The 11,577-nt window shown below is 41.3% G+C and overlaps 1 protein-coding gene across 1 annotated transcript; it reads left to right on the forward strand.

Moving 5' to 3' along the window:
- Positions 1-257: 257 nt before the first annotated feature.
- On the forward strand, positions 258-9,172 carry ELAC1 (elaC ribonuclease Z 1). Its single transcript, XM_065407003.1, has 3 exons — positions 258-414; positions 6,867-7,334; positions 8,703-9,172. The coding sequence occupies exons 1-3, from the start codon at positions 258-260 to the stop codon at positions 9,170-9,172; spliced, it is 1,095 nt and encodes a 364-aa protein (XP_065263075.1).
- Positions 9,173-11,577: the final 2,405 nt, after the last annotated feature.

An 11,577-nucleotide genomic window follows, 5' to 3' on the forward strand; every position in this document is an offset into this window, starting at 1 on the left:
ATTCTACCCTTAACCTTTGTGCAAACCTCATTAACATCACTGTGAGATACGTTGTGAATTGGAAAGGGCGGTCCTACATTTATACCCCAGTCCACGGACTACATTTAAAAATGTAATTTGACCCGAGTAGTAGAATGAGTTTGACACCCCTTATTTAAAGCAAAGCCACAACTAGTTGTTGTTGTTTTTTTTTCCTCTGCAGAATAAGCACGTGCAATAGATTTACAGTGATATATTTGTACACTGACTTGGGCATAATGTCCATGGATATAACTTTTCTGGGAACAGGCTCAGCATATCCATCTCCAACAAGAGGAGCTTCAGCTTTAGTCATTCGTAGTGAAGGAGAATGCTGGCTATTTGATTGTGGAGAGGGAACTCAAACACAATTTATGAAAAGCCATCTTAAAGCAGGTCAGTGCAATTGAAAGTTGTTATCTTGAGAGAGAATAATCTTCATACTGTCCAAATGAAATACCTTTTCTAGTCAGGCTCGCATTGTCTGAAGACCTCTGTAAATATGAGTGAACATCTTTACTGTATTTTAGGTGGGACCACTTGAACTTGCTATGGAATTCTCCTTTATCACCCTTTGTTGCAGAATTGTTCTCCATAACAAAAGCTTTAATCTAATACAAGCTTCTAGCCTTAATGATTATAATTTCCAAAAATGAACTAAATTTAAACCTATGCATTGCCATATTCTGAGTCTGCAGGCAGCTTGAAACAATAGCTTGACGTGTGAATGGTCCCATTCACTTTAATTGGGTGTTCAGAAAGCAACGTTAACATTAATTATTTCATGACTGATCACTTAAAAATATTTGCTGTTATATTTGCTTATCCCAAAACACTTCCAGTACCTGTGCAAGTTCCAAAAACCCTAACTGCTTTCTACCTAGCTGCCAAAATATTCACCTTTCCCTTGTGACTTTTACAATGCAGTTGTGTTGTCCATACCAAAAACTATGGCATATCAAAAACTGCATGTGGGGATAGCATGGAACTTAATTTAATATCAAAACAAATAAACACTGAGTGTGCTGCTGATTGTACATTATTTGTTTTCATGTTTGTTTAAGTAAAAACAAAAGAAATCTTAGCAGTTGTATGGGCTCATCACTAGATGAGGATGGTAAAATTATTGATGATGCAGAAAAGTGTTCAATAAATATTTCTGTTCTATATTTGGAAAGAAGCAGGATGAGGTATTCCTATCACATAAAAATGAAGTTCTTTCCAGTCCATTGGTAGCCAATGAGGATGATAGACATTATCTATTAGGGATAAACATTTTTAAACCAGCAGGCCTGGAAAACTTGCACCTAAGAGTCCTAAAAGAGTTGGCTGAGGATCTATGTCCTACTGACATTAATTTTTAATAAATCTTAGAATACTGGGGCAATTACAGAAGGCTTGAAAAGTACTCATGTTGTGCCAGTATTCAAAAAGGACAAGTAGGGTGACCTGAATAACTATAGGTTGATTAGCCCGCTATCAATCCCAGGCAAAATAATCAAAAAATTGATAGAGGATTCAATTAATAAAGAGTTTAAGGATGGGAATATAATTAATGCCATTCAGGATGGTTTTATGGAAGTTAGGTCTTTTCAAATAATCTTAGTTTATTCTTTGAAATTACAAATTTGGTTGACAAAGGTAACTGCATAGATGTAATATACTTAGGCATTTGACTTAATACCATGGTACTTTCTCATTAAAAATAAGTAGTAATCATAGAATATTAGGGTTGGAAGAGACCTCAGGAGGTCATCTAGTCCAATCCACTGCTCAAAGCAGGACCAACATCAACTAAATCATCCCAGCCAAGGCTTTGTCAAGCCGGGCCTTAAAAATCTCTAAGGATGGAGATTCCACCACCGCCCTAGGTAACTCATTCCAGTGCTTCAGCACCCTCCTGGTGAAATAGTGTTTCCTAATATCCAACCTAGACCTCACCCACTGCAACTTGAGACCATTGCTTCTTGTTCTGTCATCTGCCACCACTGCGAACAGACTAGATCCATCCTCTTTGGAACCCCCACTTCAGGTAATTGAAGGCTGCTATCAAATTCCCCCTCACTCTTCTCTTCTGCAGACTAAATAACCCCAGTTCCCTCAGCCTCTCCTCATAAGTCATGTGCCCCAGCCCCCTAATCATTTTCGTTGCCCTCCACTGGACTCTCCCCAATTTATCCACATCCCTTCTGTAGTGGGGGGCCCAAAACTGGACACAGTACTCCAGATGAGGCCTCATCAATGTCGAATAGAGGGGAATGACCACATCCCTCGATCTGCTGGCAATGCCCCTACTTATACACCCCAAAATGCCATTAGCCTTCTTGGCAACAAGGGCACACTGTTGACTCATATCCAGCTTCTTGTCCACTGTAACCCCTAGGTCCTTTTCTGCAGAACTGCTGCCTAGCCACTCGGTCCCCAGCCTCTAGCAGTGCAAGGGATTCTTCTGTCCTAAGAGCAGGACTCTGCACTTGTCCTTGTTGAACCTCATCAGATTTCTTTTGGCCCAATCCTCTAATGTGTCTAGGTCCCTCTGTGTGCTATCCCTACCCTCCAGCATATCTACCACTCCTCCCAGTTTAGTATCATCTGCAAACTTGCTGAGGGTGCAATTAATCCCATCATCCAGATCATTAATAAAGATGTTGAACAAAACCGGCCCCAGGACTGACCCCTGGGGCACTCCACTTGATACCGGCTGCCAACTAGACATCGAGCTGTTAATCACTACCTGTTGAGCCTGACGATCTAGCCATCTTTCTATCCACCTTATTGTCCATTCATCCAATCCATACTTGTTTAACTTGCTGCCAGGAATACTGTGGGAGACCATATCAAAAGCTTTGCTAAAATCAAGATATATCACATCCACTGCTGTCCCCATATCCACAGAGCCAGTTATCTAATCATAGAAGGCAATCAGGTTGGTCAGGCATGACTTGCCCTTGGTGAATCCATGTTGACTGTTCCTGATCACCTTCCTCTCCTCCAAGTGCTTCAAAATGGATTCCTTGAGGACCTGCTCCATGATTTTGCCGGGGACTGAAGTGAGGCTGACCGGTCTGTAGTTCTCCGGATTCTCCTTTTTAAAATATGGGCACTATATTTGCCTTTTTCCAATCGTCCGTGACCTCCCCTGATCACCACGAATTTTCAGGATAATGGCCAATGGCTCTGCAATCACATCAGCCAACTCCCTCAGCATCCTTGGATGCATTAAATCTGGACCCATGGACTTGTGCACGTCCAGCTTTTCTAAATAGTCCTTAACCTGTTCTTTCACCACTGAGGGTTACTCACCTCCTCCCCAGACTATGCTGCCCAGTGCAGCAGTCTGGGAGCTGACCTTGTCTGTGAAGACCGAGGCAAAAAAAGCATTGAGTACTTCAGCTTTTTCCACATCATCTGTCTCTATGTTGCCTCTTCCGTTCAGTAAGGGTCCCACACTTTCCCTGGCTGCCTTGTCGCTAACATACCTGTAGAAATCCTTCTTGTTACCCTTCACATCCCTTGCTAGCTGCAACTCCAATGGTGCCTTGGCCTTCCTGATTACACCCCTGCATGCTCTAGCAACATTTTTATACTCCTCCCTAGTCATTTGCCCAAATTTTCAGTTCTTGTAAGCTTCCTTTTTGAGTTTAAGCTCACCGAAGATTTCACTGTTATGCCAAGCTTGTCACCTGCCATACTTTGCTATTCTTTCTGCACTTCGGGATAGTTTGTTCCTGAGCCCTCAATAAGGCTTCTTTAAAATACAGCCAGCTCTCCTGGACTCCTTGCCCCTTCATATTAGCCTCCCAGGGGATCCTGCCCATCAGTTCCCTAAGGGAGTCTGTCTGCTTTTCTGAAGTCCAGGGTCTGTATTTTGCTGCTACTCCTTTCTTCCTTTTTTCAGGATCCTGAACTCAACCATCTCATGGTCACTGCTGCCTAGGTTGCCACCCACTTTTACTTCATCTGCCAATTCTTCCCTGTTTGTAAGCAGCAGGTCAAGAGGAGCACGGCCCCTAGTCGGTTCCTCCAGCACTTGTACCAGGAAGTTGTCCCCAACACTCTCCAAAAACTTCCTGGATTGTCTGTGCACTGCTGTATTGCTCTCCCAGCAGATGTCAGGGTGATTGAAGTCCCCCATGAGAACCAGGGCCTGTGATCTGAAAACTTCAGTTTGTTGTCCGAAGAAAGCCTCGTCTACCTCATCCTTCTGATCCGGTGGTCTATAGCACATGCCCACCACGACATCACCCTTGTTGCTCTCGCCTCTAAACTTAACCCAAAGACTCTCAACAGGCTTTTCTCCAGTTTCAAACTGGAGCTCTGAGCAATCATACCACTCTCTTACATACAATGCAACTCCTCCACCTTTCCTCCCGTACCTGTCCTTCTTGAACAGTTTATACCCATCCATGACAGTGCTCCAGTTTTTGTTGTTCCAATCACATCATAGTTCCTTGATTGTGCCAGGACTTCCAATTCTTCCTGCTTGTTTCCCAGGCTTCTTGCGTTCGTGTACGTGCACCTAAGATAACTAGCCGATTGCCCTACTTTCTCAGTATAAATCAGGAGGCTTCCCATCTTGTACCCTCCTTCTTGTGTTGCCTCCCGGTATCCCACTCCCCCACTTACCTCTTGGCTTAGGTCACCATCCCCCGGCAAACCTAGTTTAAAGCCCTCATCACTAGGTTAGCAAGCCTGCCTGCGAAGATGCTCTTCCCTCTCTTCGTTAGGTGGATCCCATCTCTTTTTCTAGGTTTCAGAGTAGCAGCCGTGTTAGTCTGTATCCGTTAAAAGAACAGGAGTATGGCCTGCATTCCTAGATGTATAACTTCGCATTTGGCTGTAAAATGCATTTTGTCTGAATGGACCCAGTTTACCAAGCAATCCAAACTGCTCTCTCTGACTGCCCTGTCCTCATCATTGACCACTCTATTATAATTTGCAGATTCTCAGCAGTGATTTTATTTATAACTTTCACGTCACTGATGAAAGCCTTGAATAGCATTGGGCCTAGCACTGATCCCTGTGGGACCCCACTAAAATACCCCCATTCGATGAGGATTCCCCATTGACAGCTGCTTTTTGAGATGTGTCAGTTAGGCAGTTCTTAATCCACTTAACTTGTGCTCTATTGATATTGTATATTCTCCACGTGGGCACCAATGATACTGCCAAGAATGACCTTGAGCGGATCATGGCAGACTACGTGGCTCAAGAACTGCCTAACTGACACATCTCAAAAAGCAGCTGTCAATGGGGAATCCTCATCGAATGGGGGTATTTTAGTGGGGTCCCACAGGGATCAGTGCTAGGCCCAATGCTATTCAAGGCTTTCATCAGTGACGTGAAAGTTATATATAAAATCACTGCTGAGAATCTGCAAATTATAATAGAGTGGTCAATGATGAGGACAGGGCAGTCAGAGAGAGCAGTTTGGATTGCTTGGTAAACTGGGTCCATTCAGACAAAATGCATTTTACAGCCAAATGCGAAGTTATACATCTAGGAATGCAGGCCATACCTGCAGAATGGGGGACTGTATCCTGGAAAGCCAGTGACTCTGAAAATGAGTTATTGGTCATAATAGACAAGCAATGCAACATAAGTTCCTAGTTCAATTCTGTGGAAAAAGGGCTAATGCAGTCCTTTCATGTATAAATGGGAGTAATGAGTAGGAGTAGGGATGCAATTTATTTAAAAGCTCTGTATATGACATTGGTGAGAGCAATGCTGGAATATTGTCTAGTTCTGATACTGACACTTTAATAAAAAAAAAAAAAAGTTGAAGAATTGCAGGGGGTGCAGAAAAAAGCCACAAAAAATTATTTGAGGGCTGGAGAAAATGCCTTACAGTGAGATCTAAAGAGCTGTGTAGTTTATCTAAAAGATTAGTCTATAGGTACCTTCACAACAGGAAGAAAATACCAGGTAGTAAAGGGCCGTTTAATCTAGCAAAGAAAGGTATCACAAGAACCAGTGGCTGGAAACTGAAGCCAAATTAGAAAGAAGGCACAAATTAACAGTGAGAGTGATTAACCATTTGAACAAACCACCAAGGGAATTGATGAATTCCTCATTTCCTGAAGTCTTCAGATCAAGACTAAACCTTTCTGGAACAGATGCATTAGTCAAACACAAGTCATTGGGCTAAATTCATGGGTGACTGGGATAAGACAGAAGGTCAGACTAGATGATCTAATTGTGACTTTTGATATTAAACTGTGAATATTTAACTGGTTAAACCTCCTTAATTGAAATTAAAATGCTGCAGAAAATCCAGAATCCTGTGCCAGAATGTACTGCCAACTTGCTGTGGAGTACATGAAATCTTAGTTGTAAATTGCGCTATACAGCTTGTGGGAGGGCCTCTTTGCATGTATGGAATGAACTAGAAACTAGAACAAAGGCAGAAGTTCACCCAGTGGTTCTCACTGGCCTACAGTCTTCATGTGGTATGATAAAATGCAGCTCCCATCCAGAACTTGTTTGCATTTTAATGCAGCAATGGTCACCATATTAATGCATTTTAAGAAAAATTGACTTTGATCTTAACTTTCAACCACACGAACTTTTGGCAAAAAATGGCTTGTCAACCCAAACAAAAACAATGACAAATGTAATTTTGGTTCAGACTTTTCAAATTTTCATTGAAAAAATAAAAAGTGAAAAAGAATTCAATTAAAAAACTACACTTCTTGGTTTGGTTTTGGTTTTAAAAAAATTGGGAACTGATTTTTTTTGTAAATTTCCCACGAAATAATTGGCATTTTTCAACCAGCTCTAATTTTGCTGCTGTGAGTGTAATTGTCATTCAGCACATTTACTATGGTGTCTTTTTGTTTCAATCATAGGTAGAATTACTAAGATATTCATAACTCATCTTCATGGGGACCATTTTTTTGGTCTTCCTGGTCTCCTGTGCACAATTAGTCTTCAGAGTAGTTCTACTACAAGCAAGCAACCTGTTGATATCTATGGACCATTAGGACTACGAAACTTCATTCAGAGAACTCTGGAACTCTCCCACTCACAACTTCTCTTTCCATATGTGGTTCATGAACTGGTACCTACACCAGATCAGTGCCCTGCAGAAGAATTTAAAGAACTATCTTACGTTGACAGAGATGAAGTCTCTTCCAAAGAAGTGCAAGGGAGAACGCTTCATCTGGATCCTGTAGAAAACTCCTACACACTGGTCAACAATCAGCAATTTGTTATGAAAGCATTTCGATTATTTCACCGTATTCCTTCCTTTGGATTTTTAGTGGAGGAGAAGCAGCGGACTGGTAAACTCAATGCACAGAAGCTAAAAGACCTTGGTAACTAGCTTCATTTATTTTTTCCTTGAATTCTTATGACTTGTGGATATTACTTTATTTCTTAAAATCTATTTGTGAATGTCCTTATGATATAATTGATGCATATTCAAGTCATAATAGAACAATACACTTAACTACATTTCTTATATGCTTACATTAACTGCCAAATGCTTTATTAGAATTTCTAAGGCACCTATTCTGATAGTGTGTAAGCAAGAGTGTTACAATGTAACTGTTGAAAATGGATCCATCAATAGGTGATGGATATTCAAGTATACACAGTGTTCAGGCTGACAGCTGATTCACATTTCCAGGAATTGTAACAAAACGATATTCTTCACTAATGGCTATAGCGTCTTCTGAAAACTCCTGCAAGGAAGCTTACTGAATCAGAACAGTGTGCATCTGTCTGTAATACATTCTGAAATGGGCCACTTTATTCTTCACAAGAAAAGGGAAGATATTCTAGAATTTATTTTTTCCCCCCTACAAACGCATACTGGTTTGCTCATTAGAGGGGTAAAAACCAAGCTCCACTTGCTAGCACATTTATTAAGGGCTTACATGAGAAAGAGAACATAAAACTGGCCATAGAGTGTATTTGGGGGAATGTATTCGCTTCAAAATACACAACTTAAAATCTGTTGTTAGAACCTCTTACTAAACTTAAAAGATTTTGTTTTCTTGGAGTATGAAATAAGTGAAACATTAGTTTTTGTAAGTCATGGATCTACAGGATTGGTACTACACCACCAGCTTTTGAACAGGTCTCTTCCTTCAGCATAGGCAATTTCTCTCTCTGATTTCCTTAGTTAGTTCCCCAGTAGTGAGCTAGCTTCCTCCAAACCCAGAAGTCCACATTTTATTCCCCGATGGACACGTCTGTCCTTTTTTTCTCCAGACAGGGCCATGCTGAGTTCAGAGCCCCACTGCCAGAGCTTGGGTTCCTCCTCAGCTTCCCTGCTGAGAGGAAGTGATTGTTCAATCTTTGGTACTACTTGTTGTCTCTCTGGACTCTCTCTGTTGATCTGGATCAGTTTCAACCAGTTCCTTAATGACTATTCATTCCACCCAGACAGCAAGGTGATACATGTTTGTGTCTCCTGTGTTGGTGCAAGAGCAATGTTTAACCCTTTTGCCCCCACTGGGTAGCAATGCAATGATAGAGAGAAACTGAGGCGCGCATAGGATTCATAAAAATATTAAAGAAAATTCCCACTTTGCCACACCCTAGTACTTAATTTGTAAGAAACCCATGCCTTAAGAATAGGTTAAATGTAAAATTTGTCAGATACTGCATTGAAATATGAGCAGCGTTTATTTTCAAAACACTAAAACTAACCATACACTTTTGACTTAACTTTCTAGGAGTTCAGCCAGGCCCTATATATGGGAAACTGAAGAATGGTGTTACGGTTGTCTTAGAAAATGGAGTAACCATTTCTCCTTCAGATGTCTTGGAGGAGCCTATTCCTGGAAGAAAAATTTGTATTTTAGGTGACTGTTCAGGTGTGGTTGGAGATGGAGCAAAGAAACTGTGTTACGAAGCAGATCTGTTAGTTCATGAAGCCACACTGGATGATGCCCAAGTGGACAAAGCCAAAGAGCATGGTCATAGCACTCCAAAAATGGCAGCTGAGTTTGCAAAGTTGTGTAAAGTTAAGAAACTGGTTCTGACTCACTTCAGTCAAAGGTATAAACCAGCTGGTCAAATTGGAGAAGGAGATATTGATGTCACGGAACTGAAGAGACAAGCAGAATCAGCGTTAAATGGTCAAGAAGTAACTTTAGCTGAGGATTTTATGACGATAGAAATTCCAGGGAAAAAGCGGAAGTAGTATCTAGCTCTATAATACCACACAAATTAGCTTGCTGTTGAACTGTGAGTTTACAGCTAGGGCTTCAGGTATCCAAATTGGTTCCTCGGTTTCCAGATGAAGAAGTTGAATTGCTAAGGTGACATGCTCAGTTGCTAGAGAATGACTAAGTGCTGGATTTACTTGCTATAGAGTTTTAAAGCTCAACTCTGCAAAATGCTGAGTGCCTCAGCAACTTTAATGGCAGTTGAAGGTGTTCCACACCTCTGAGAAATGGGCCATTATAGAATGGTATTGCTGTTAACTTGCCCTCCTAGGAAGAAGGGAGATGGAAAAGCAGATTACTAGTCAAACTCACTGTCTTAAGTGAAATAGGTGTGCAGCTACCCAAACAAGGGGGGGGGGGGGGGGGGGAGGGAAAGAAACTCATTCTTTGGTTTATATAAATACAACTATGGAAACATATGGAGACAAAGCAAAATATTTATTGATCATCTAAACACTTAGCTGCAAATCTAAATAACTTTTAAAATAAAGTATATGGAATGCCTTTAACTTATCTTTTTGGAATTAAGTGTTTAGGTGATCGATACAGGTATTTAGCCAAACAGTCTGGAAAACTTAACCATATAGGCAGAAATCTTCTGAACACTAGACACTTTTTATTAGAACTTCAGATTCTCTAGTCTTAAGTCTTAAAATAGAACTTTGCATTTTTTGCATCTTATTTACAATCCTCCGTGAATCTTAGTGGCATACCAAAGTAGATATTTTTTAACTTCTCAATCTCTCATGAGCTTTTGTATAAAATATTTTCAATAATTATTTAAATGATTTTATGTAAAAGGAATATTGCATAAACAAACTAATAAAGTATTGATAACTGTGCCACATGGTTTGTAAATTACTCTCATCACTAATGTACAGAAATACTACAAATTAATATGCTTTCTGTATTTCATAGAACCATAAGATTAGAAGAGACTGCAAGGGTCATCTGGTCTAACTCCCTGAAGGATTTATTGTGTCATCTATTTGCTTGAAGAGATCACTAATGTCAATGAAAATTCACCACACAGATAAATGGTTGACTGTACTCCCTAGCTGTTAAAAGGACACTGTAGATTTAAATTTGGCTCAGAATTAAAATTACGGGTTTTGTAGACAAAAAAAAAAAAATGCTGCCTAGGGCCACGCAAAGTGTTTTTTTTTTTTTTTTTCCCCCCTGGGGTTGTTTTTTGTGTTCAGCATTTTTAAACATTCTCATGTAGTGTCTGAAACACAAGCCTGGTGAGTACACCTAACAACTCACCCTTGTGTGCATTCGACTGCCCAAATGACCATGCTGGCTCCACACACACAGCACTCCTAGACTCATGCCTGCCTGGATCTCCTTGGCCCATGGGGGAAAAGAGGCTGTGCAAGCTCCGCTATGCACCAGCCATAGAAACACTGACATCTATAAGCAGGTTGCATGGGGAATCCTGGCAAAGAGGCATGACAGGGATCAGCAACAGTGCCTTGTGAAAGCGAAGGAACTATGCCAGGCATACCACAAAGTGAGGGAGGCAACAAAAAATCTGGTGCTGCCCCAACGCTTTTCCAATGAACAGCATGTCTTTGCTGGGCAGTGACCCCACCAGCACCCCACAGCTGACTATGGATACCCTTGGAGGATCCTGAGATGGAGGCACTTTCTATGAACAGCGAGGGGAGTAGGGGACACATTGGGGGGGGGGGAGGGAGGGTTCAAACCATGTTGCCAGGAACTATGTGAAACTCTGCATGAGTCTAGCCAGTCCCACCAGGCGAGCACAGATGAGCCTGCTGATGAAAGGGAAGGGCATTCAGACAAGTGTGTACATGCATTATTCCTTGCAATGTTTTTTTTTGCCTTTCCTTTCCCTCAAACCTCATCTCCCTCCCTGCCTGCCTTAGTATCCCATATAAAAATGGTGCCTTGCCCAGCTACAAGCTAAGACAAAGGTGGTCATTGCTTTACTGGTATAATGTTAGAAAATAAAAGGTTAGGGAATAAATTCTAACAAGGATTGTATGACAGTCTGGTTACATAATCCACATCAGATCAGTGTCCTGTGCTCACGTAGAGGTAGACCAAACAAAGGTAGAGTCAGCATCTGCAAAATGCTTTTCATTCCTTTGGCTTGTTGGGCTAGATGTGGGAGCCATGCAGAGTACTCGGTTTATCGGAATAAAGATGACTTCTTTATCTTCTTGAGAGTTCTCAATTAAACTTACCTGGAGATACTCTGCAATCCACTCCTGAAGGTTTCTAGGGATGACAGCCTTTTTTTTCGACCGCAACAGGACACTGTCTCATATCACGCTGCAGTGAGTTTGGCTGGCCCCATTGCAGTAAACAGGATATAAACATACAGATCACAGCTTAGGTCTCTGTGTTTTTA

The sequence above is a fragment of the Emys orbicularis genome, chromosome 6, assembly GCF_028017835.1.
Source record: "Emys orbicularis isolate rEmyOrb1 chromosome 6, rEmyOrb1.hap1, whole genome shotgun sequence".
In the NCBI taxonomy this organism is placed as follows: Eukaryota; Metazoa; Chordata; order Testudines; family Emydidae; genus Emys; species Emys orbicularis.